Here is a 25,709-nt window from a genome sequence, read left to right as displayed (position 1 = left end):
GAACTGCTTCAGTTAAGATTTTCTTTTTTTAAACTGACAGGTTTCCCTTTTATTTCCTAGTCGTCCTTTTAAATCCAAGCCGCTGATGCGCTTCAATCATGAGGAAAACATCAACAAACGTTTACTTTAAAAAAGTTTAAAACCTCTGAGCAAAAAAAGAAAAGAAAAAGTTTGAAAATCCAACGGGCTCCTCCTAGTGGGTGTGTTGGATTTACTTCCAAATGTATATGACATGAGCGGGGACTACACCGTCACAAAATCAGTCGGTCATTACCACAAACCGACAGGGCGGCGCCTGTTTGACAAAACGAACGCTCCCTAGCAACGGCATTCCTAGCGGCGCGCTGATTGGTCAGCCGGAGTCGAATTCCAGCCAATGGGAGCGATGCGGGGTGGATTTGGAAGTGCAGCGGAACTACATTGTTCAGTTGTGTCTGGTTTTAGAAGCGATCTGGTCTGAGCAACGCTGCAAAGGTTTAGTTTGCATGAATTCTGTCGATATAGCTAACTTATAACTACATTTTTGTTAGATTTAGCCAAAACGCAAAGGAATCGCAAACTACGGTAAGATAACAAGCGATATTCTTTTAAATACAAACGAGATTCATGTGAGGAAACTCCACCCAGCAAACGCGACGGGGGCATGGAGATGGGACGCTAAACACAAAACATAACGTTAACACGTGATTTTATTCCCTTATTCCCTTCTCTTTCTTCCTCTGGATTTTAAAAACTGCAAGTTGAACATCAAAGCAGCACGCCGCCGTATCGTTTTCTAGCACCGACCCGCCAATTTCGTAATATTAACGCTATTTTCCTTTGCACAGTTTGGACCGTTGTCTGCCGACTAGAGGATTAGAAAACAAGGGAGTCAGCCATGCCTTTTCCGAGGGGAAAGAAAGCCACCACAGTCACCGCCGGGAGCAAGATACCCAAGTTAAATGACAAAGTGGCTGAGAAACAGGTAAACCCAGCATGTAGTCATTGTTTTCTTTCCGATCATAGAAACAGCCCAGCATGGTAGCAGTGGCGAGAGAGAGATATCGCAGTAAGGTCTGTGTTTTGCAGTGCAGATAACGTAGGTAACAGAGAAACTGGCAATAGAAATTAGACTTGTGCTAAACACATTGCACATGCACAGCAGATTTGGAAGTTGTATCAAGTGTACATTTAATCTAAATATCTGAGTGTGTTTCCAATGTATTTTCTTTTCTTGTGTGTGTGTGTGTGTGTGTGTGCAGCAAGAGGAGGAAGGCTCCCAGGTCAAGAGGTCTTCCTCACCTCCTCAGGGTGCTCCAAAGAAGAGGACAGCGTTTGTTGACATCACCAATGTGAGTCCTGCACCATGGTTTGTCTTGAAATGACAGTATTTGGATCATTGTTCTCTGCAAATGATGCAGAAGTGAGAAATTGGGTTGAAAGGTAGGTTTTTTAAATGGAAAAAACGTGGACATTTTGGCACATATACACAACTTTTGTGTGATGTGACGATTGAGTGTAGATTCCTCACTGAACATATTTCCTGTGCGTCTTGATGATACACATACAGTGTCCCGATTAACTGAAATGTTACATTGTAGCAAAGTAAACGACTGCTAAACTGCTATCGGTCTTTTCATCACAATAATTAAGTTGATCGTAGAGCTTATTCTTCAAAAATTCACACTCTTTGTGTGGCATGTGTCAGACACGTGAGGCTTCTCTGACAACCGTTGCTGCAACCTAATTGTTCATTCTCAAAGGCGAGTTCACCTACAAATATTGAAAGTACTTGTGGTTTATATTTTAATTGAAATATAAAACCAAAAAGCAATATCCTAATTGCAGGAGCTTGAAATTATTTGATCAAGGTAAAATATATAATATTAAATGCAGCATTGTGGTGCTATACGAGGGATCAGCCGAGCAGCATTTTGGTAAACAAACCACGTCACTGGGTGGCAACGGCAACGGAACTCTATAGAGCCTGAGTTTGAGCATCTGACTCTAGCCGGCTGACCGTGTTTACAATTTAAAAACTGTGACAGTTCACACAACTTTAACACGACATGCATGTATTATACATCAAACTCTTGAGCTAATTCTGCTCTCACTCAGAATGTCAAAATATAAGCGATGTGATGTATACTTTTTGAGATTAACGTTTGTTTGGCTCAACTCATACTCGTTAACTGCTGCGGGGTTACGCATTTTTGCGTGGCAGTGACGTCACGCTGATTCGTCCTATACAGATGCCCCGCCCTACAAATCATATTCTCCAGACGTAAGGGAACATGCTTGTTTTGTACACACCCCAGTAAAAATGACATCACATTTTTAGTCTTTTTTTCTTTCCAGTGAAAAGTGAAATACAAAAAATTCCCATTCCCACTAAAATTCTATTGCATATCTCAATCGCAATATCTGTCAGTATAATTGCAAAAATTTACAATCAGATTTTGTGTGTGCATGTTGTGACCATGCAGCCCTATTTGGAAGTGAGTGTCACACACTGTGGTCCTACTGTAACACTGTCAGTAGCTCGGCACTGTGGTGTGATGCATGTTCCCTGCCACCTCACTATGCTGTGAAACATGTTTGTTTACTATCCTCACACAGTCACCAAAGCTCTGGAGTGAAACCAGCCGGGCGGGAGAGTGAGACTTCACTTGACATGCTAATACTTTATTTAAACTCTGGATCCACCTTTTTGATGCGAGTCGGTTTTCTATCTTTGTCAAAGGTCGGGTCTTTCTTAGCTTTGCCAAAGGTAAGACCTGGACTGGGTTTCCTAAAGGCCTATTGACTCTGATCTCAAAAGATGCCGTGTTTTCATTGCAGCCGCATGCTTTCTGTCTGCTGGACTGTGAAATCAATCTTTCCGCCCAACAGATTCTTCGCAATTCTACTGTCTTCTGCTCCATCAAAAACACAAAGAGAACTGATTATAGCCTACTAAGCTGGTACTTTAAAGGGAGCTGATTATAGCCAGTGTAGGAAATTAAAAAATAGTAATTAGTGCATACATTTGCTATAGCGTAGTGTGAACAACAGCACTGTTTGTGTGAGTGTGCTCTTCATCGTTGACAGGTGCTGAGTGTGTGTGTTAGGGATGGAAATTAAATGAATTTAATGAAAATAAAATTCTTAAAATATCGGGGGCAATTTTTGCCCCTGGATCATGGTTTTTAGGGGCATTCTGAGATTCCTTGGGGGCATTTTTGCCCCTTGCCTTGGCTAAATTCCTACACTGATTATAGCCTACTAAGCTGGTACTTTTGGCTGGGGACAGATAGCATGTTTTCAGCATGGCAGCTCAATTGACCTTTCCTAGGTCCCGCCCCTCGGTCATAACTAAGTCCCGCCCCTCAGTCAGAACCTCGGATAACTGTCATGTGTAGAGACTCCGAGTAGCAGTGTGAAAAAGCTGTGTCAATTGAAACAAACACTAACGTCTCAAAAGCTATACATCGCACCGCATATATTTTGACATTGTGAGTGAGAGCAGACCGAAGTAGCTGAAGGGTTTGATGTATATAATATTATGTAGCGTGTTAAAGCTGTGTGATCTGTCGCAGTTTTAAAATGTGTGAATTTAGTCACGCACAAAAAGAAAAGAAAGTGCAGCGTGGAAAGTCGGCTAGAGTGAATTGTGACATCACGCACTCTAGGCTGGCTCCACAGGCTGCTGCAAGCTTGCTCAACGGTTATTGAAGCACAGAGCAAAAGTGGGCAGGACTTAGGAAACGTCAAATATATCAACTTTAACGTTCACATAATTGGTTTTGCCGAAAATCTACTTTCATTTTATTTGGCCAAAAACAGAAATTCACCACCTTTTTGAAGTGTGAAGTGTTTTTTTCCCCCACGCGTGTTTGTGTGACATTTGGACCCGACCGTGGTTTTTGCCCGCAGGCCCACAAGTTGCAGATCAGCCTGCCGGGGAGGAAGAAGGCTGCAGCGAAGAAGGAGCCAGTGAAGAAGACGGCGAAGAAAACCTCGAACAACTCCACCTCCGTGTCAGCGAAAAACCAAGCCAACCTGAAAAAGTAATACTCTGCCCTATTTCTTTCTCTTTCTAAATTGGAACAGTTTCACCAACTGAAATGGTTCCAAAGTAGGCATACTGAAATCTTACACCTAGCCCCCCTTAGCAGGTGTAAAAGCCCTGGGTAAAATAGCGTTTGGCAGGGCTGGCGTAGCTGTTGGCAACGACTGGTGGGAATCTCTAGGCACCTCGCGATTCGATTTCGATTCAGAGGGCTATGATGCGATGATAAAACGATTATCGACGCATCTTGATGCATCACTGTTTTTTCAATATACGATTTATGTATTTTCTTCTCACTGTGTAGCTACTTTTAAAGTGCATCATTTGGAATCGCATTGTATTGATTCATAATTAAAATAAATGGATGAATTTGACTTCCATTATCTTTTCTTAATACAACAAATGCTGCCCTCGCAGTTGAGTTCCGCCTTTTCATTCCGTCAACATTTTCAAATTCAAAATAGACCAATGCAAAACAGAAAGACAGCGAGGCACCAAGAGACCAGGGCGGAGGCCACTCCATGTGAAGTTATCGCTTGTGATGAGAATCAACATCATCTACACACCACATCAACGGTATTCGCATGTTTCCGCGTAGCTGGTTCCTTGGTGCTGCAGCTTGATTGGCTGTCTTGTCTCGCTGTCTTTCTGTCTTGGATTGGTCCATTTCAAATTGGCCCCTCCTCTCGTCGCTGTCGTCCGCCGCCAGGTATCCCAGCATGCTTTGCAATGCGATGAGTGACGTATCCAGCACAAAACGAATGGGCCGCAGCGACTCCCAGCGTCTACACATGGAAAAAATAGCTGTGGTGTGTAGGGGCTGTAAACGATAAGGACGGCAAAATGAAACCGCCTCCCCGTCGCTTCCGCGTTGGAGACGTTTCTGGCGTGTCTGGGCCGTAAGGATTGTAAGAAATCTACAGAGAAGTATGAGAGTATGGAGAAGTATGGAATTCTGAAATGGAAAATGTGTAGGAACCCTGATCTCAATACAGCGCCAACTAGCCGAGCCTAACTTAGTCGACTGCCCACCTGCTTAACAAGCTAGTCATAATCAATCAATAATGTTTGATGACCACCACACGACCGATGTCGGTGGAATTTGTTGTCGGTACAGCATGTGAAGGTTACTCTATCATAAAATAATAGCTTCCATCCTCAGTGAAAAAACGAGTAGGTTATTTTGTCAATGCCTAAAATAACATGTGGTTAATAGTCTGCCCTGAAACATTAGCTGACCTGTCACCCATCACATGAAAATGTGCAATATATATTTGATCCACTCCACTGTACAGTATGCTCATACTGACTCACAAAAGATTTAGGATTATAGCAGCCTAGTAAATTATTGATTCTACTCCGATTTCACTGGCAGGCAAGCCAACTTAGTGCCATTTCACCACAATAGTCTCTGACCTTTTCAAGCTCAGATTTGAAAGTTTAACTGTTTGTCTAATTTGATTAAAATCTCTTATTAGAGGCCCCCCATTTATTTTTAACTTCACATTGTGGTTTGGCGAACCTAAATCAGAACCTTTTAGCTGATTATGTAGTGTTTTGTAGTAACCTTACAGGTCTACATTATGTCATTAACACCTGCAGTAATCTACTGTATCATGTATTTGCCTTAAATATGACCAAAACATAGGCAAATGACAAATAGGCCATTCCAATTTGCCTGCAGAAAAAGTAGCAGTCTGGCTTGTAATGTCACCAAGCAGTCTTACCCATACTGTTGGTCTATTTTTGGGAGATTGACCCTTAATTATCATGCACAGCACAACATGGATTTAGCTCATTTACCAATTCTACATAATGCCAAGAAAGAATAAGAAAAGACAAAGAAAGGGAGCTACAGCAGGCACCTCTATGCTCTCCTGGATCAGGCCATCTAGCAGCAGGAGGTTGAGGGAGATGTTTTGCCACCTGCTCCAGAAGAAGCCGTCGCATGAAGAAGAAAGGCCAGAGTCCAGAGCAGAGTCATGTTCAGGCACAACTGTCCAGGGCCTTTTCAAGCTCAGATTTGAAAGTTCAACTGTTCCTGTTCACCACTGTCACCGCTCAGGTGCGGCTGTAGCTCAGGAGGTAGAGCCGGTCGTCCACTAATCGCTTTGGATAAAAGAGGTCGGTGGTTCGATTCCCGGCTCCTCCAGTCTGCATGTCGAAGTGTCCTTGGGCAAGACACTGAACCCCAAATTGCTCCCGTTGGTGTGCCAGCAGCACCCTGCGTGGTAGCCTGCCGCCATCGGTGTGTGAATGGGTGAATGTACCTACTGACTGTGAAGCGCTTTGGATAAAAGCGCTATATAAATGCAGGCCATTTACCACTTACTGCTGTCCCCCTGGTGCCAGTCGTCGGCTTCACTTCACCGGCTCTCTCTCCTCTGCAGGTCTGCCTCGGTGAGCTCAGAGGGCACGACTGATGAACGGGAGGAAGAGGAGGCGCAGAGAGCCCCGGTGCCGGAGCTGCTGGTCGAGGAGCTGGTAATAGAAGAGCTGGTGGTGGAGGAGCAGGAGGCGCAGAGAGCCCTGGTGCAGGAGCTGCTGGTCGAGGAGCTGGTAATAGAAGAGCTGGTGGTGGAGGAGCAGGAGGCGCAGAGAGCCCCGGTGCAGGAGCTGCTGGTCGAGGAGCTGGTACTGGAGGAGCTAGTGGTTGCATCCCCAGTAGTGGAGCTGGTGGTTGCAGCGCATCCCCCTGCTGGCCGGCAGCTGCCAGCACACCTGCAGAGATCACAGGTAAGAGAGATCTGTTAAGTATCCAGGTAGTAGAGTTCTTCCTGGTCGTTCTCAGTCGTTCTTCCTTTCACTGTTAAAACTGAGTGGAAACGATTTGAGAGTAAAAGAGTAAAAAAACGCTGCTGTTCCTGATACAATGTACAGTCAGGTTTTGGACGCTGCTATTTTTCTCTATCTGTCCAAGCTTCCAATCCAACACAGAGTCCCGTCCATCAGCTGGGTCGTGGATGCAGATATTCTCTGTTCACAAAGTTTGACCGATTTGAGCAACCGTAAACCATGGACATTTTGAGAGCTTCTGATAGTTCTTTTTATTATGGAGAATTCACTTTGGCGACCTCCAAGCTCAGTTCGCCGCGTGACGTCCCCCGAAAACAACCTAAATGTATTGACAAAATGCAGTTTTAGTTTTCGGCGAATTGACTTACCTGCGTTTTTAAAACACCGGTAAGTCACTTCCCTCAAGTCAAAAAAACGTGTTTGTCTTTGTCTGTTACTCTCTCACTATCTCTCCGCCTCCTCCCCTCTCTCCCTCCTATTCCCGCTCCATCCTGGTAGATCCCAGAGGAGTTTGACATCGACTCTGGGAATGTGGATGACTGCTGCATGACACCGGAGTACGCCATGGAGATCTTTGACTACCTCAAACAGCGAGAGGTGAGCTAAAAACAATGGAGAGAGATAGAAGTCTGAAACCATTCCATAGCAATGGGCAAGTGCGAAACAGGTGAGGGTTTCCCTCTAAAACCGTGGTTTTGTCTTGTTTTTTGAAAGACATGATTGACTTTTTCTTTCTTTTCTCTCTGTCCCACAGGAGAAGTTTGTCCTCACAGACTACATGCCCCGGCAGCCCAGCCTGAACACTGGGATGAGGGCCATCCTGGTCGACTGGATGGTGGAAGTACAGGTGTGTGTTCCTGGTCACATGACCGCTCTCCTGCGTTGTGTCTCAGACAGCAGATGTTGCTTTTATAGGAGGGGGTGGTGGTGCTGGGAGGGGGGGGGGGTTTGATTGGTGATGAAAGCTGGCACCATGATACGTCACCTGGCGCCACAATCGGCCAATAGCTAAATTCAGTTGCAATAGCCGTGTTTCAACCAGTAGAGGTCAGTCCCTATGCATATTTATAACACAATATGTAGAATTCAAATACTTTGCACTGAAATGTCAAGATTTGGACCTGAATCCATCATCAACAACACTGTGAAATACCCATTGGTTTCAGATGAGAAAAGTGGTTTGAGGGTCTACTCTTTAAACAATGTGTGAAGTTGGAAAAAGAAGTATGCAAAGTAAAACTACAGAACTCACAGTTTAAATTGCAATATTCCGTCAAATACTTGCAATTATATTTTTTTGGTTAACACTCATCTTTCAGCCCCACCCCTAATGCCTGTGTGTGTGTGTGTGTGTGTGTGTGTGTTTTGCAGGAGAACTTTGAGCTGAACCACGAGACGCTGTACCTGGCGGTGAAGATGACAGACCACTACCTCTCCCTGACCCCCGTCAAGAGGGAGAACCTGCAGCTCATCGGCTCCACCACCATGCTCATCGCAGCCAAGTTTGAGGTGAGGACACACACACACACACCTCTACACATACACACACACAAGAGTGTGCATTTCAGAGGAAAGAATACACACACAGAGTTCTTTACATTTGTAACCCTTGTTAACGGGCTATCCCTGGGGCCTGGGGTCTTGAGAAAGAAAAGAGGCAGGTTGAGGGGTACACCAAAATAGAAAATTAGAAATAGAAAATGATTACAATGCTTAACTCTATAATCAAATAACTGTTGGAATGCATTGAACAAGTCTTAAATCATCTAAATTTAAGAAGTCCTCAATGATTAAAAAGTTTTAAATGTCATTGTTAGAGGTCATTTTTTCTTCACCATTCGTCACTGTCAGGTCGAAACACGTCTCTGAAACATCAGCTATTTCAGAAATAAGAAACACAGCCTTGTTTGCAGCTTGACCACCATACACCTCTGTGTTAATCAGATAGGGATGTCACAATATATCGTCCCACGATATATCGCGATATCAAAACGTGACAATATGTATCGTTGAGATGAAATCTCATATCGCGAGAATAAGAAGCTGAACTGATCTGCATCTGATTGCATGCTCGCTCTCCTTTACGTTACAGACACGGAGGATGAAAATGGTGAAATTACTCAAATTAGCGTGGAGGATGCCCCCTCAACTTACAAATCGATCGCAAAAAATATTGTTAAAATATCGTATCGTGATCGTGAACCCAATAGCGTGTATCGTATCGTATCGTGAACTGAGTGTATTGTGACACCCCTATAATCAGATAGCCTATTCAATTGCAGTGAAAGAAAAAGAAAAATAACCGAGTTACAAGCAACACGCAAAAAAGCAGACACACACAAAACACATTTGTTTCACTATAGTTTTTACTACACACAATTGTACTTGTTGAGACATATGAGTCTCTGTGTAAACGAGGCCTCTCTAACCCACAACGCTCTGTGTCTCCCTCCCATCATCGTGCAGGAGCGCAGCCCGCCCTGCCTGGATGACTTCCTGTACATCTGCGATGACGCGTACACGAGGGAGGAGCTTATCTCCATGGAGGCCAGCATCCTGCAGACGCTGGGCTTCGACATCAACATCCCCATCCCCTACCGCTTCCTCAGACGCTATGCCAAGGTGTGTGTGTGTGTGCGTGGAGGGATTTCCCTGCATTTTGCAGTCCTTAATTGCTCACCTACATTTTTCTCTGCACCCCCAAGCTGCACTACGCAAGAAAAATAGTTACCAAGTCCTTTCTGAGCATGTTTCCTTGGCTGAATTAGGGTGCAACAACCTCTGGTCGGTCGGTTGGTTGGTCAATATATGATCTCAGAATCCCAGAATCTCTAGTCGTCATCATCATCATTTATTTTAGCACAAAACACAATACAAGTCGTCATTTGGGTCATCAATGACATCCTAAAAAAGGTTTGTGTGAGTGTCAGGTCTCCCAAGAAGCTATTTAAAGCTTATAGCGGGAGCCTGCGCAGGAAGGTGGTCATCTTTATAGGACACAAATAGGCATAAATGGCAGCATATAACAGACATAACATGAAACAATACACTACATAACATGATACCGAAACATCCTATGACCCCAGGGTACATCACTGAGGATACGTCCCAGTTATGCATCCATGCGATGTTTTTTCTTTCTTTATTAGTTAGCCTGGCCTAGCCAGTGACTCATAGGAATAGACCACGTGACAACCAGGAAAGACTGGTGACTACTGGAGTCAGTTGACAGCCGGAACAGGGACGGCACCCGGGTAGCAGTATGGGTTAGCTCCCCAGCCTGCGTCTTCCGTGAGGAAGAAGCCCAAAAACCCACGAGAGGCCTTTTAGGAGGGCCATTCAAGCCGCAAGTGGAGACTGCAGTGCCACCAAGTACTGGTACTGCATGGTGTCCACTAAGATACCATCACCTCGGAATGAGATGTTTGGAGCGGGGGAGTCTGGTGCAGCGCACAGGTCGTAGACCTGGTGAGACGAGGGAGGAACCCGGCCGGGTGGCAACCCACAGAGCCCGGTCCCTCTACGTACCAGAGCCCTCTCCCTCCCCCGGTCCCGGCAGAGTAGTTCCGGAGCAGCGGATTGAGTGGCCCTGACCGCATGACCACCTTCGACCCTCCCTATAGGGCTGACCGTGGGTAGCTACTGGGACGTAAGCTGGGGCTTGGCCAGCCCCGGCTGGGTCACCTGGGCGAGGGTGTATGATGTTGCGAGACCCGAAACATCCTATGACCCCAGGGTACATCACTGAGGATACGTCCCAGTTATGCATCCATGCGATGTTTTTTCGTCCTTTATACAATACAATTACATACAACATAACAATACATACAGTAAACAACATAGAACACAACGTAAACAACAGAAAAATACACAGTACAATCAATAAACGAACAACCAACATTCCCAGATCAGTAGTGAGCTATAAGTATGAGTTGAGCAGTTTTACTTTCAGTTACTTCTTGAATGTGGAGATAGATTGTGCCATTTTCAGGCTCTCATCAAGCTTATTCCAGATCTGGTGTTACCTCTCATAAGAGAAAATCAATTTCGTAAGGAGAAAAACGCTCTGGTACGAAAGCAACGCGCTTCAAATGTAACACAGACCTTTTCTCAAAAGTGAAAGCGCGCACAGGAGCAGAAGTGACGTGATGAAGTCAAGCTAACGGGATAAAAGGCTACCACATTTAGCTAAGCATGCTATCCAGGCTGAACGGAGTGCGGATAGCGGCGCGACACGGCATGGGTCAGCTATCGAGCACAAACAATTGACGCCTTTCAGCACACAGCCGCCACCAGTGAGAAGAATGTGGTATAGAGTGTCGCAGGGATGATGTATTTACTATTTTTGTAGTCGGAAAGGCGGAAGTCCTGGAGTTCCTGGATCTTACGGGGGAAAGTCAATGGGGTTTTAGAATGGGGATTTCACTTCACTTAAATGCATAAATTAAGTCGGTGGTTAACAGAAGTTTATGGGAGTGATAATTTGGGTTCAGCAGAATAATCTTCACGGACGTGAATCACTTTTTTATGCCTTTTGAAGTGTGTTCTAAAAATCGGGTTTAAAAAAAACGCATTTACGCTTCAAAAGTCATAAAAGTGATTAATTCACGTTTTATCCTGCCGAACCCAAATTACCACTCCCATAACCTTTTGTTCACCACAGACATTATTTTATGCATTTAAGTGAAATCCCTCTTCTAAAACCCCATTGATTTCCCCCCGTAAGATCCAGGAAGTCCGGGACTCCCGCCTTCCGACTACAAAAATACGTCGTCATCCCTGCGGTGCTCTTTTGCAGTTTTCTCCTGAGCTGCTACGGTTAATGTTACTAAAGTGACCGTTGTGTTTGTCTGTGGGCAGTGTGCGAGCGCGGGCATGGACACGCTGACGCTGGCCCGCTACGTGTGTGAGCTGAGCCTGCAGGAGATGGACCTGGTGCCGGTGAGAGGCTCCCTTCTGGCCTCCGCCTGCCTGCTGATCGCACTGGTCACCAAAGACCTGGGAGGATGGGTGAGTAGTACCACCACTCGCCAGATTACGAGCACACTCGATCCAAAAAACAACTTAGGGGCAAGGCCAAAGGAAACTGGCCAGCACTCATTGTCCTTTTTTAATTTAATTTTTTATTTTTTAATAATAACTCTGGGTCAGATCAACAACAATGGACATGTTTCAGCAATAGCCTTCTTCAGCGTTGCCAACGTTTCTTTTTCTATGGGTACCAGGACTGCCAGTGTCCTCTAAAATAGGGTTGAACAATTAAAATAAAATAAAAAGTAATTTCAATTATTTAAACTGATTTTGCAATTGTGATATTAGTGACAATTTTTTACATTCTTCTCTTTTTCATATTATAGTGTGATTTCTGTGGGGCTCGATGTTTTAAGTCTGTAGAATATGATGTCTAGGCCAGGACATCTCTGCAGGATGGCAATATTTGATTTAAAATAGTGTTTTGAGACACATTTCGCCTTTAACAAATATTGCACATCTTGCAATTTGTAAGCCAATAAGCCATATTGCGGTTTCGATAGGATTTGGATTAATTGTTTGGCCCTACTCTAAAATCGACTTTGTATTGACTAAAGTGGATCAGATGTGGCTGGAATTCAATATTAATGATAAATTGCGTGTAATATTGATACATGAAAGCAGGGTACAGTAGTAATGAAACGGGTAGATTCTATCCAGGCAATGTGCAGTTATTTGGTTTCTTGACAGATTTGAGCGTTCTGCTAACTGCTCACTGTTAACTGAGGGCAATCCAAATATCTTCCAAAACTTGACTTGGAAGGAGCAGGAAAATGGCCCTCATCATGCCAAGTGTTTTCTGCCATGATGCTGCTAGCAAACGTGTGCAGTTTTGGCAGTCTGGGTCTATGAGAAGAGAGTGAGATATTTTGAAAGTGACTACAGAACAAATGCACGGGGAGACGGTAGTGTGTCGGGCCAATCTTATGCTGGGATTTACATTTTATGCTGTTAAAATGATGGGGAAAAAGTGTTTTTAATGCATTTGACAGACGCTGGGGTTTGAATTTATGATTTTTGATCCTCTCCTGATCCTCTTGTCTCTCAATTCATCCATCTATTTCTGCCTCAACACTCCTTCATAATAATTGATTGCATTGAAGACTTTTTTCTGATTCCTGTACATTATTATTATTGTTATTATTATTTTGCAGAAGTGTGTGTGTGTGGGGGGGGGGGCTACTGTTATTATTGTTGACATTATCTGAGTCTTTGATACCAATACTAATTTTGAAAAACCATCAAGTAATGTAACAACGATCACTGAAACACCCTGCTAAGTAAGTTGCTTGTGCTACTTGAAGCTAGCCTGGTAAACCAGCCCGTCACGTGAACTCACATTTCATTTGGTTCTGCGTGACGGCCTGGCCCCGACGCCAGTGGGAGGGTTTAGCAGAAGCGGAAGAGTGGAAGAGCCAATCAGCGACTCCGCTGTGATTGACAGCGCAAGTTGGCCAATCAGGAATGCCACTAGCACTGCACTAACAAAGCAGTAATGGCCGCCTCCTTGCCTGATCGTCTCGAGGAGTCATGTCAGCGTTTGTCTAGTTTAAACAGCCATAAAGTGCAGTTATTGCAGAAATAGACTCAATAACAACAATTAAACAAGTACAGGAGTATCGCCGCAACCGCAGAGTTTCTCGGCGGAAAATATGTTTTTGCCATTCTCCCTAGTGGATTTGGGTTTGATTGGATCCGACGCTGATTGGCTGAAGGAGTTGTCTGTCAAGGCATCTATTCGGTTCCAATCCAGAATACATTTAATGAAAGTATTGAATATTGACAAAATTCACAGCACGACACAACATATCACCATTGTCGGATGAAAACCTTGTGTCCCCAAAATGTCAACTTTTAACAGCCTTGTATTTTAGCTTGATTAAAAAAATCAATAATAAATACCAAGGGTTGTAGAATTCCCACAACCCAAAGAGGAACATGTTAACCATCATCTAAAGTGAAAACCTGGACATCAACCCCCCCCCTTCAAAAAAATCTAGTTTTCACACTGTTTTCTCACGACAATATGGAAAACTGGTGTGAGAGAGAAAGATAGAGAGTGAGTAACAAGGCCTGATGATGGCTTTTGATGCCACTTTCTCAGCTGTGAGGAGGTCAAAGCACCGACATGCACGTACAGGAAACTCTGCAGGTCTAACTGTGGTCTCTCTGGCGCTTCAGGCTCCCATTCTGCAGTACCACTCGGGCTACGAGGCGGCAGATTTGGCCCCCGTGGTCCGGAAGCTGCACTCCATGCTGCTGGCGCCGTCGGAGGCCAAAGTGGGGTCCATCAGGAACAAGTACTCGCACAAGTAAGAGCCGTTAAAAGCCTGCTTTCTGTTAAGTGCTGCATCAAACCCATCATGTTGTATTTGTAGGTGCCAAATGTTTGGCTATTACCAACTAGAAACCCCGCCCCATTTACACTGCTATTTACATGAGTGCATATTTTTAGCTGGTTTTTAATTCTTGATATTAAATTGTTCTTTTTTCTGTGTTTTTTTTCCTCCTCTTCTTTTCCCCCCCCAGGGTGTTTTTTGAAGTTGCGTCTCTTCCAGTAGTGGACATCGGCCTTTTGGAGAAGGCTTTATCTCAGTGACGCGGCACCAAAATGTGTCTCAAAATTGAGTGACAATTATGTACATTTTCCCTGAGAGGTACCTGTGTATATATTTTGTTAATATGTTTTAATATTTATATGTAGTCTTGTCTGTTGTTGTTTCATGTTATTCGAAAATTTAAATGCTTTATTATTTGAAATAAATGTTTTACAGTCCTGTTTGTAATTGAAATTAGTTTCAAACCAAGGGGTTGCTGTTGTGAGGTTTGGGCTTGTTTTAGGCCAGTTTATTCAGTTTTGTGCCAGATGGCAGTTATGAGTCAAATGACTTTACAGTAAGTATACTTGTTCTTTTACTGTTAAAAACATTTTTGTAACTTTTAATTTTTTAATTAATTGATTCACTTTTAAGGGTAAAAGAAAAAAAAAAACATTTGCTCGTGTTTTGTAAGCCCCCTATGCATGTTGTTTTAACTGCAGAAAAGGGTAACTTTATGTACAAGTTGGCCAATATGTACATTTACCATTGAACTCATCCCCCACACTTACAGTTGTTCATATGATGTATTAGTGAGCCGGTATGTGCGTATTTGCATTGTACAGTGTTTATCATGTTAATACCACCACACTAATATAATGGAGCGTTTATACAAGACGTCAGAATGATGTGCTATTTTTAAATGGCTGTGATTCTTTTGAAAATAAAGTGTTTTACTTGTTTCATAAAATTGTTTCAGAGAATTTATTCCTTGCTTTGAGCATACAGTATATACACATACACACACAGTATATACAGTGTGTATGTGTATATATATGTATAACACACACTTGAAGTAAAAAAAAAAAAAAAGCGACTTCCACCCGTCTTTGACTTCGTTTTGCTTTTCCTCGCCTTTCTCTTGATTATTTCCTACCTTGTATGTTGAGGTTATATATGGATTTCAACCTATTAATCTTATTCTACTACTGATCTACTTGAAAGTTGCTTGGGCAAGACCATCGCACTATAAATGCCTAAAACCTAAGAATACAGCGGGTGATGGTTTGTCATGCAGCCACTAGAGGTCAGCGATGCACCATAATCCTCTCCTCTCTAAGTCAAATGGGGTTATAACTGTATATTCTAGTCACTCTCTACAGAGCTGCCTGGTGTTTATCAGAGCCAGGTCGAACAAATCTCCGACTCCAGATCAGTCACTTTCTTCATTTCATCAATTCAAACGTTCAATTTGCTGCCAACAGAATCCAAAGTCGAGTGAAAGGCAGGGGACTTCCTGTTCAATGGTACATTCCACTCTCACAAACGCACACAGCCAATTGGAGGTTAAGAATTGGACTTGTAGATTGAGTGTATATAAGGAACAACTCAGGCGACTGCCAGTGCCAAGAATGCCAAGTCGATTCTTGTGCACCCGGCCCCAGTATACCCCTAATGGCACTTGGCCAATTCCCCTTGCTGCCCCCGTCGTTGCTCCATCCTCTCCTGCCGATCTGGGGAGAGTCTGTGTTGTGAACTAAATGACATGGGGTGCATCTGAATTTAGTGGGGGTGCACGTGCACTAGTAGTGACAGTGTGGGCTGGCAACAGCAATGAAAAGTAGTGTAGGTGTTACGGGCAGAGATGGGAAGTAACTAAGTACAAATACTTTGTTACTGTAGGCTACTTAAGTAGGATTTTCAGGTATCTGCACTTTACCGAGTATTTATTTTTCTGGCAATATTTTACTTTTATACTCCCTACATTCTAATATCTACTTTCTACTCCTTGCATTTTCAAAACAGACTTTAGTTTAAATTGCTTGACTTTAGTTTTAATGCACGACAGACAAACATGACATTTGTTTCTCGTCTCACGCTCTCCTAGCTTTCACGCATTACGTGCAACTTTTAGTGGGGGAAAAAATCACATAAATTATTAATCAAGTCTTTATACATCTTAAAACATGTTTGGAGGTGATCTTTTAAGTTTTAATAGTCTTCAAATTATATTAATATGACGTGAGTTTGTTAGCTTTGCACAGAAACAGTCGGTATAGAAGTACTTATGTTTATACTTCATTACATTTCAGGTCCTGTACACATTTATTTGAGTAAGTTGAATCAGTACTTTTTTTTTTTTTACAAAAGTACTTAAGTAAAGAATGTGTGTACTTTTCCCATCTCTGGTTACAGGTCCTGAGTGTGGTCCACATTGAACAGATAAATGGCTACTATGGGGACTAACCTCATCGCACATGAATACAATCAGGCTCATTGAATCCATAAATCTCGGCTTTTCACTCATACCAAAGTTATGCTATTCCAAGACTGTTTAGGGACGCCAGTATACAGACATATTCAAATAGAATGTGCCAAGATAATACATTCACACTGCATGCAAAAACTACAATGACCGCACCGCGGATATATGCCTCCAGCAACAAGTGAGCAGTCGACATCCATGTCTGTCCACTTTGATGTTTGAGCCAAACGTGAAGACATTCTGTCAAGGTGTTACTGAGATATGGCGTTACCGAGCTTGAACGTTCATGATGAGGTCACAGTGACCTTGACCTTTGACCACCAAAATGTAATCGGTTCCTCATTGAGTCCAAGTGGACGTTTGAGGCAAATTAGATGAAATTCTGTCAAGGCGTTCCTGAAATATCACGTTATTGAGCACGAAACGAGCGATCGTGGATGGACAACCCAAATCCATAATGCCTCCGGCCTAAAAATACTGCATGGTTTTTACACACACACACACACACACACACACTATATATATACAGTATATATATATACATACACGTATACATACACATATGGGAATAGCATAAAGTGGGGATGTCTGTAAAGGGGAGACTCGTGGGTACCCATAGAACTTTCAGATATCTTGAGGTGAAAGGTCAAGGTACTCTTTTTTTTCCCCCTCACTAAAATTTTGAGCCTTATTTATCCCATTTTCCAACAACCTACATTAGCAGCGTTGGTATATGGATTCATTAGGTCTTCATATAATATCAGTATCTACCTACTGTCCCCACCTTTTAATTTACATGAATGGATCTAATTAAAATATTTGATTTTGTGTGTTTCTGTAAAGCGACTGAGTATCTAGAAAAGCGCTATATAAGAGAAATGTATTATTAACTTCACTCTAGCGTTAAAAATGAAACCACTACAGCCTCTGAAAGACAGTGATATCGACAGCGGATTCAAATTTCAACTGAGGGTACAAAATATTAAACTGATGCATGTTCTTGCACCCCTGTAGAAGCAGGCCTGTCGGTGGGAGAGAGTAAGGAGAGGAGAGAAAACTGAGTCAATGCATTTATTTATCAAATTATTTTCTAAATTAGACATCTTACAGAATACAAAAATCCACTATTACATAGACTAATGTCTAAATACAGTGATACATGTGAAAATAAATGGATGCATCTCAATAAGTTTCTCCTTCTTTGAAAAACGTGAGTCTCACTAAAGAACATTGTGGACTCTACAAAACACTAAATAACACTGGACTCTACAAAACAGTGAGAACAGAGGAACACTAATTTTGGCTGGGCTGAAATATTTTCCAGTGCCTGCAGGTATTGAATTCACTATAGTTTGCTCTCACTCAATTAGCCTTTTTCACTTCCCACCCAATTCACCCATCTTGTGTCTAAAAGGCAGGAAGTAACACAGGTGCCAGCAAGACATTAATTAAGGCCCTGGCACTGGAACACCTAAATGGATGGGAAGTTGGGAACCCTCATTATTGTCTTGCTTGCACCTGTGTTACTTCCTGCCTTTTAGACACAAAATGGGTGAATTGGGTGGGAAGTGAAAAAGGCAAATAGCCCTGTTAGAAACCGGTCTCTATTACACAAATAGTGGACTACATAGTGTGTTGGCCATTTTGTACTAGTGTCAGAATTCTCAATTTGATTCACTAGATAGTGAACTATAAAATACCCACAACTTCTAGTGAACACAGAATGTACCTTACATTTCCTCCCATATACCACAATGCAATGCTGTACTGTTTACCAAAGGAGAAGAAGAGTGAGGTAGGAACTTGTTTGATCGTTCCCCAAATAGTTCACTTGAATGATAAACACGACATGGGGAATAGTGAGTGAGTGATCCATTCCAAACACGCCTCATTGCTCCCATCTTCAGACACTTTTCAGCTGCCATTTTGTCCAGGTAAACATTCAGTTTACTTTGACTGGGAAAGTCAGATGAACAAGAGAAAGAAAACCATGTCCCAAACAAGTCTTTGTCTCTGAAGGTAGTTGTGCTCTTTCAACTGATAAACCAGCTTTACTCATTTATTTACAGTTATGGATTGACTGATAGGCTTTTTGAAGGCTGATATACTGATACATACTAGATATTCAGCTCCTTCACGACCATAACTTGATCAGCTCTACAGACCCTCCTTGCAGATAGATCCCAGCATGGAGCGGCTGAGTGAAAGTGGTGTGGTGTTTGTGGAGCAGGGTCATGGTGTCAGAGACGACTGTATAAAAGGACAGAGTACCTGCATCATGATCCAGGTACACTCCCACCCTGGAGGAACAACGGCCTGATACTTCTGTTACTACATTATTGTGTCGGAAAGAGTCACCCTGTTGAGAGCACATTAAACCCCAGGACTTATCATTATCTCCAAAAAATGATGTTCTGCTGATGTCTTTGTATGAAACTGCTGCTAACAGATAGGAACCCTTCCACTCCACCTCCCAATAACACCGGCCAGACAAACCCTCTCTGCACAACACTTGGTAATTAGTAAACCTGTCTGAGTGAGCAGGATAACCTTTCTCTTTAGATACAAACGTCACCCTGCGGTTGTCTTCTGACAGGGAGAGAATTTGGTAGGCTGTGTTGTCATCCAGTGTGAGAGGACAGCAATCTGTCAGAAGAGCAAAAGCAGAAACCAACCTGAGTATTAATATCAACCTACTGCCATTAAAGCTAATTATTAATGCATTAATATGTTGTAGAATTGTACAGAGTGAAATATAATTTGCTTACAGTGTAAAAAGTCTTCTCTGGTCTGTGGCTCTGGTGGCAGTAAGACATCTACAGAAGACACTAGAATAAAGAAAGCAAACAGAATCAGCACTTTGTAAATAGCACTGGACATGTGTAAATTCACTCCATTCTTCTGAATGGATCTTTGTCTTCCTGTCAGCTACCTGTGGCAGAGATCCTGGACCATGTGTCCTTCAGGATGTCCTCTAGTTTCTCTCTCAGGTCAGACACAGAGTCACTCACATCTCTGAAGTAACGTGGAGGACGAACAACAACACGAGGCAAGTCTGGAGACTCACTGGGACTGGAGAGAGACTGGAAACTCTGGACACACACACACACACACACACACACACACAAAATACTGATAAGCTGTGTGTAATGGTAAAGAATGTAGTTGAAGAGGAAGAAGAAGATCCTTGGATATATTTTTTAAAACAGAATTATAAAATTAATAAAAAAATATTTTTGGGTTAGCTGCCCCAAATTAACCTTTTACAGTAAAGAAAGTATGTCTTCTATATAGCACTGCAGGAAAACCTCTGATTAACCAATCATGTGGAAATGTCATCAAAACCATCTTAAATAAAGTTAATTTAGTTCATTTTAAACAGTTAAGTCCACTCACAGTGAAAAGTGTGTGTTACCTGAATGAAGTGGATGTGGTCGTCAGCATGCGCCAGCTGTTCCAGTTCAGTGTCTCTCCTCCTCAGCCTGGTGATCTCCTCCTCCAGCTGCAGCAGCAGTTCTTCAGCCTGAGCGACTGCAGTCTTCTCCTGGGCTCTGATCTGCTGCTCCACCTCCCTGCTCCTCCTCTGGATGGAGCGGATCAGCTCAGTGAAGGTCAGCTCACAGGCCTCCACTGTGGTCTGGGCAGAACTCTGATAGTACAAACACACACATGGTGCTGGGTTCAAGCCCCCCGTGTCAACAAGCATCCACCCTGCTCAAATGAGACTGAACCAGACAGTGAAATCCCAGCAGCTCTAGGCAGTGTTCTGTAGCTGAGCCTGACCTCTGACCTCCCTGTGGAGGGAACAGAGAAAACACCACTTCCTATGGGGATCAATGAAGCTCCATACTTACATTCAACACCAAGTCCATAGTTGATGCTCGTTTACAGAAAACACATGAGAGCAGACAGATGTTGAGACACGTCTCAGTGATCATGATCTTACGTGAATCCAGCTGCCTTACAAAGTTACCATTCATCAGCCTGTAATGTTAAACGTTTAAATGGTGATCAAATGTCCTATGCAAACATGTAGCTCTTATTCAGACCTTCCTCTGTGCCATTTTACACTGAACTGATTAAATTAATGATTGGCAAGTCTTTAACAAGACGTGCCCACATGGCGGTGAGCCCGTTAGCACAGTGGTTCTCACATTTTTTCACACGAAGGACCCCTAAACTGACAAACATTAGACCAGGGGTGGCCAAACTACAGCCCGCGGCCCAACTGCAGCCCGCTGCCCGTTTTTAAGTGGCCCGCCATGAATTAAGCAAAAAAAAAAAAAAAGTGCCCTAAAAACGTTTTTCCGTTTTTCCATTTTAAAGTTTAAAATGGATCAAAATAGTAAAATTACCCCGCTCATCCGGTATCAGACTTTGCTGAGGTGCTGGAGCTTAAAATGATCAAGATGAAAAACGAAAACGGAAAACGAAAACAGGGGGAAAAAAAGAAAAAAAACGGGGGTACAAAACGGAAACTGCTCAATAGCTCAAATAATTTACTCCCCCTTTTGGCTGGGGACCCCCTGGAACCCCCTCAAGGACCTCTGGGGGTCCCCAGACCCCCATTTGAGAACCACTGTGTTAGCAGAGACTGTGCTTCCATTCCCACACCTTGAGATCCTTCACAGCCTGGCTCAGCTCCTTCAGCTGCCTCTCTCTCTCCTGGACTCTCTGCTGGACTTCCTGCTGACTCACAATCAGCTGTTTCTGGAAGACAATAAGACTCGTTTGAGTTGACCGCCGCCTCGCCTGGAAAGCAGACGAGAGCAGCCGAGCGCAGTCAGGAGAGGCGTCAACAAGCCGAACACCCCCGACTACACACTCACTGCTGCTTTTCTTCTTCTACAGTTTTGTTTAACAGCGGTTTGTAAACAAATTAAAACATGCATTAGCGCCACCCACACTCACTGCTCAAATGACCCAGCCCTTCAGATTACTTATTTTATTGTTAATGTACACATTACAGGTGGTATTTATGTAAAATATAGAGTGACAGCTTGGAATAGATATAAAATTGAAGTTTCTACACTTCACTGTGGGTTTGTGATGCACCTGTGTTGAACCAATGGGCGCTCAGCTTGATGCGTTTCTCAGCAGTCGGACAACTTTTCTAACCATCATGCAACGGGGCAAGCAAGGCGCTGGTTGAATCTGCGCAGAACTTTCTCATCTCAAACGAGCCTATTATTAGGATTGGTGCATCAGGAAGTGTTTTCTCTGTGGCTGGTTGTATTTCTAAAACCATAAATGTTAATGTCTTATGGCTCCAGATGTTCTTTGACCTCTGGGACTACAGAGTCATCTCTGGACTTTACAAGGAAACACTGACTCCACTCACAATGATTCATGAATCATGTGTGAATGTGTCAAAGCCCACCTCCAGTGTATTTTGTCATTTTTAAGATATTTCATATTTTTCTTCATGTCCTGACAATGTTGATTAGCCACACTGTTCGCCAAATATCTTTTGACAAATTACTTAATTTTGTGCTCAAGTTAAGGAATTTCAGTTAGTTTCTAAAATGGGACGATTACATGACTATTAATGGGACTATAGACGGTTTTCATGGAATTGTGTTGCTAGGCAACAGTTTGGAACCTACCTTATCTCCTGTCAGTTATTGTACTAGTAAACACTGCAACAGGAGCTGGGGAAAATTTTGAATGTTTATGTTGTTCATTTGAAACCATCTATAGTCACATATGTCAATTCGATTCTGACTGAGGACGAGCTAGCATATTAACTAGCTAGCTGGCTGTTAGCTATGTTAAGTAACTTAAGCCCTCTGCCTATGCTGAGCTCAAACACCACTGACATGATTTAAACACTAGCTGGTTAGCAAGTAGGACTCACGCTGATTTCAATGTTGCCACCCGTTTTGTAATCTGTCACCTGATTGTTGAGAACTCAGCAAGGTAATGTGGCTATCCCTTTGGGCTAAGCTGCGGTGAAAAGGGTTTCTGGTCAGCGTAGATTATGCAAATAGCCTAGCCATAGAATCAGATGATGTTCGACTATATAGCAGGTGCTCACAGAGTATTTGAGAAAGAACATTAACCGTTAAATAGCTGTTAAACTGACTGATGGGAGGCTTTAAGTCATCGTTCATAAACAAACAGTCTGTAATCTGCATTTGATCTCAGAGCTTCCTCCTGTTTATATTTGGTCCTACCTGTTTCTCAGCTCTCTCTGCTGTAACTGACATCATGTCATGGCTCTTATGCTCCTCTACGGCACACAGAGAGCAGACACACTGCTGATCTGTGCGACAGTAGAACTCCATCAGCTTGTCATGCTTAGAGCACATCTTCTCCTGCAGCGGGGCCGTGGCTGAGACCAGCTTGTGCTTCTGCAACACAGGAACTCTGTAGTGAGGCTGCAGGTGAGCTGCACAGAAAGAGGCCATGCACATCAAGCAAGACATGGTGGCTTTGCTGCGTCTGGTCCCGCTGCAGAAATCACAGGCCACATCTGCTGGGCCGGCACAGGCCAGAGCAGCAGAGGGAGAGACCTGTTGGTCACCTGTCTTCTTCAGCTTCTCCACAACCTGGGAGGAAAAGACAAGGAGGAGAGGAGAGGAGAGGAGAGGTCATTCACTGACCAGCAACAAGTGGAATACATGGGGCGTGCAGCGTGCTACTAGACTGACATTGCCAGACCAATTCACATTGGACTGCATTGTATTAGCAAATGTGAATTGCTCTGGATTCTCTCCGTGCAAATAGCATTCGTGTGTGTGTGTGTGTGTGTGTGTGTGTGTGGGAGGGGGGGCGTTACCAACGGCAACAGTCCAAAATGCCTCAACCAATCAGAGCAGCGAAACGTGTGACGCAGTGCAGAGGGACTGAAACACATGTAAACAGGCTTCATTAACATCAGTCACTGATGTTTTGACCCGGATGTTGAATGTGGCCATGTGCGGGAGCTGCACTCTGTTGTTGTTAAAGTAGCGACGGTTGCTAGCAGGAAAAGAGGTAGCCGGCACTACTTTCCAAACACGGCCGCCGACCACTTTTCCTTCCAAAAATACAGATGATGTGCATTTTGGAATAATATTTCGTCGTGTGGTGAATACCCAAAGCACAACATGTATTTTGGCGCCGTGAAATGTGTGTTTTGGTGGATTTTTAACAGCTGTACCATTACCCTCCATTCTATGGCGATACTAACTAACTTCATGACTGTAGCTCACTGTAAATGGTGCGGACAGTGCCGGTAAGGCATGGTGTATCTTGGTTATGTGGGGGGGGGGGGGGGGGGGGGGGGGGGTGTGTGTGTGGCAAATGAGCAAAACTATCGAAAAAGTATCCCTTTAACTATAACTAAAGCTTTAGCTAAATAATTTGCAGTGGTGCAGCCATCATATAACACTATTATCTTTGAGTTAAACTGAATATACGGTAGTCTTTTAAAAAGTCTCCTATAGACAGCCATCAATCCTGTAACTTCTGAATACATGCATGTTAGTCAAATGGAGGCAGGAGTTACAGATTAGAAGAGACAGACCAGCAGAGTTCAACTGACTCAATGTGTACAAATTAATAAAGCTCAAATTATTGTGTATTCTTGGTTTTGCCAAAGATGTTGTTGATGTTGTAGAAGTGATGCCCATCTCCTAACTGGCATCCTTGTGATAAGGAGCTATGTCAGAGTCATGTAGTTATCTGAAATGACAAACACCCCTCCAGGTCAGGTAATGATCCTTACTCCCTGAAGTCAAGCAGTAGGCTAGAAGTGAACTGACATTTCTTCAGGCCCATTTTTGGGTGAACTAAATATGCAAGAGTAGTCTTAGTCACTATTGGTAACACAGGGCATTTATCCTTTGCTGGACAGCCAGAATAAAAACAAAAACAAACAAACAAATGAGGGGGTTCAAAGTTTTTGAACAAGTTCTTGTAGAAACATTGCGGATTCACAATCTCACATATTTTAAGCCAATACAGAAGCTTTACTTTTCAAACAAATGGCCAGTTGATGGAATAGTTATAACGCTAGTTGTCTGTCCGCTGTTATCGATAATGGAGGATCGAGTACAACAGTTGAAGCATCTCTGCTGCCTGTGCTGGGAAAGACATGGACATTTATCATAAGATTTCACATGGCGAGTACTCCATTGTCTTTGGCTCTCCAGAAACCTTCCTCGGCCGTTACTAGAAATGTGCTAACGCTACTATACAACTTGTGTTGTTGTTCTTTTCAGGCTCTAGCTAGCTAACGTAACCTCGCCGCGTCAAGCTAACAGCAACAAAGACGTTTTTTGGCGCACTTATTTCCGGTGTTGCTTCCAGTTCCTTGGTTTACGCCCCCATGACAAAAAAGCGGCCGGGATGAAAGGTGCCCAGACTAAGCAATTCCCACTGTGGAATAAATAAAGTAGTAGCCTAGATAAAAGTAGCTCAACAGGCTGCAAACAGTAGTAGTAATGGTTGTGAGTGCAGCTGGAACAGTTAGTAGTGTTTAGTAGGCCTACTATCAGCTCACCTCAGCCAGCATGTTGTTCCTCCTGAGAGCAGGCCTGGGAGTGAAGCTCTCCCTGCACTGAGGACAGCTGTACACTCCCTTCTCGTCCTCCTGGTCCCAGCAGCCCTCGATACAGCTTCTACAGTAACTGTGTCCACAAGAGGTAGTGACAGGATCTCTGAGAAGCTCCAGACAGACAGAACAGCAGAACCCATCCCGGTCCAGCACAACTGCTGCGGCTGCCATTTCACTGACAAGTCAAGTTGAGTCAACCACTCTCGCTCACATGTGGGGAGTTTCGTTTTCTCTGGAAAGACTTCTTCTTTTGTCTTTTGGCATCCTTAACTGGTGCATTACCGCTTACCGCCACCTATTGGGATTTGACGTCTTCTTCTTCGGATAGCTTTCCGGCAGACTAGATGCCTTATGGCACATTGCTGCCTCTCACTGGTCGGAAATATTACTGTTTATGGTGTTTCTAATTCCACAGGAGTAATCATTTGACGTCTTCTTCATAGTGCAATCTATTTACAGTGTTCATTTTGACCCAGACGCACCCATCTATATTTATACGTACGTGTG

At 43.4% G+C, this 25,709-nt stretch overlaps 2 protein-coding genes across 2 annotated transcripts; one reads left to right on the top strand and one right to left on the bottom strand.

Annotated features, from left to right (window-relative positions):
- The first annotated feature begins 437 nt into the window (after nt 1-437).
- On the top strand, nt 438-15,136 carry ccnb3 (cyclin B3). Its single transcript, XM_083640755.1, has 12 exons — nt 438-564; nt 828-964; nt 1,242-1,331; nt 3,895-4,028; nt 6,421-6,766; nt 7,325-7,423; nt 7,581-7,673; nt 8,198-8,335; nt 9,293-9,448; nt 11,687-11,836; nt 14,039-14,169; nt 14,387-15,136. Exons 2-12 carry the CDS (start codon nt 878-880, stop codon nt 14,454-14,456), a joined length of 1,494 nt encoding a protein of 497 aa, XP_083496881.1. The 5' UTR covers nt 438-564; nt 828-877; the 3' UTR covers nt 14,457-15,136.
- A 2,705-nt stretch (nt 15,137-17,841) lies between these two features.
- LOC310779516 (tripartite motif-containing protein 16-like) lies at nt 17,842-25,373 on the bottom strand (the record flags this gene model as incomplete). The annotated part of the gene is made up of 7 exons (XM_083640045.1): nt 17,842-19,306; nt 19,429-19,488; nt 19,593-19,752; nt 20,076-20,309; nt 21,275-21,370; nt 22,837-23,211; nt 25,149-25,373. The coding sequence occupies 7 exons, from the start codon at nt 25,371-25,373 to the stop codon at nt 18,795-18,797; spliced, it is 1,662 nt and encodes a 553-aa protein (XP_083496171.1). The 3' UTR covers nt 17,842-18,794.
- Nucleotides 25,374-25,709: the final 336 nt, after the last annotated feature.

Source organism: Poromitra crassiceps (assembly GCF_964638095.1).
Source record: "Poromitra crassiceps genome assembly, chromosome: 7".
In the NCBI taxonomy this organism is placed as follows: Eukaryota; Metazoa; Chordata; class Actinopteri; order Beryciformes; family Melamphaidae; genus Poromitra; species Poromitra crassiceps.
This window is presented reverse-complemented; position numbering and strand designations above follow the sequence as displayed.

What these genes read in the sequence shown, in the direction of transcription:
- ccnb3 (XM_083640755.1), top strand. Translation starts at nt 878, where the DNA reads ATGCCTTTTCCGAGGGGAAAGAAAGCCACCACAGTCACCGCCGGGAGC. An exon ending in ACAAAGTGGCTGAGAAACAG is followed by an intron (nt 965 to 1,241) that starts GTAAACCCAGCA and finishes GTGTGTGTGCAG; the next exon opens with CAAGAGGAGGAAGGCTCCCA. An exon ending in TCCTCAGACGCTATGCCAAG is followed by an intron (nt 9,449 to 11,686) that starts GTGTGTGTGTGT and finishes GTCTGTGGGCAG; the next exon opens with TGTGCGAGCGCGGGCATGGA.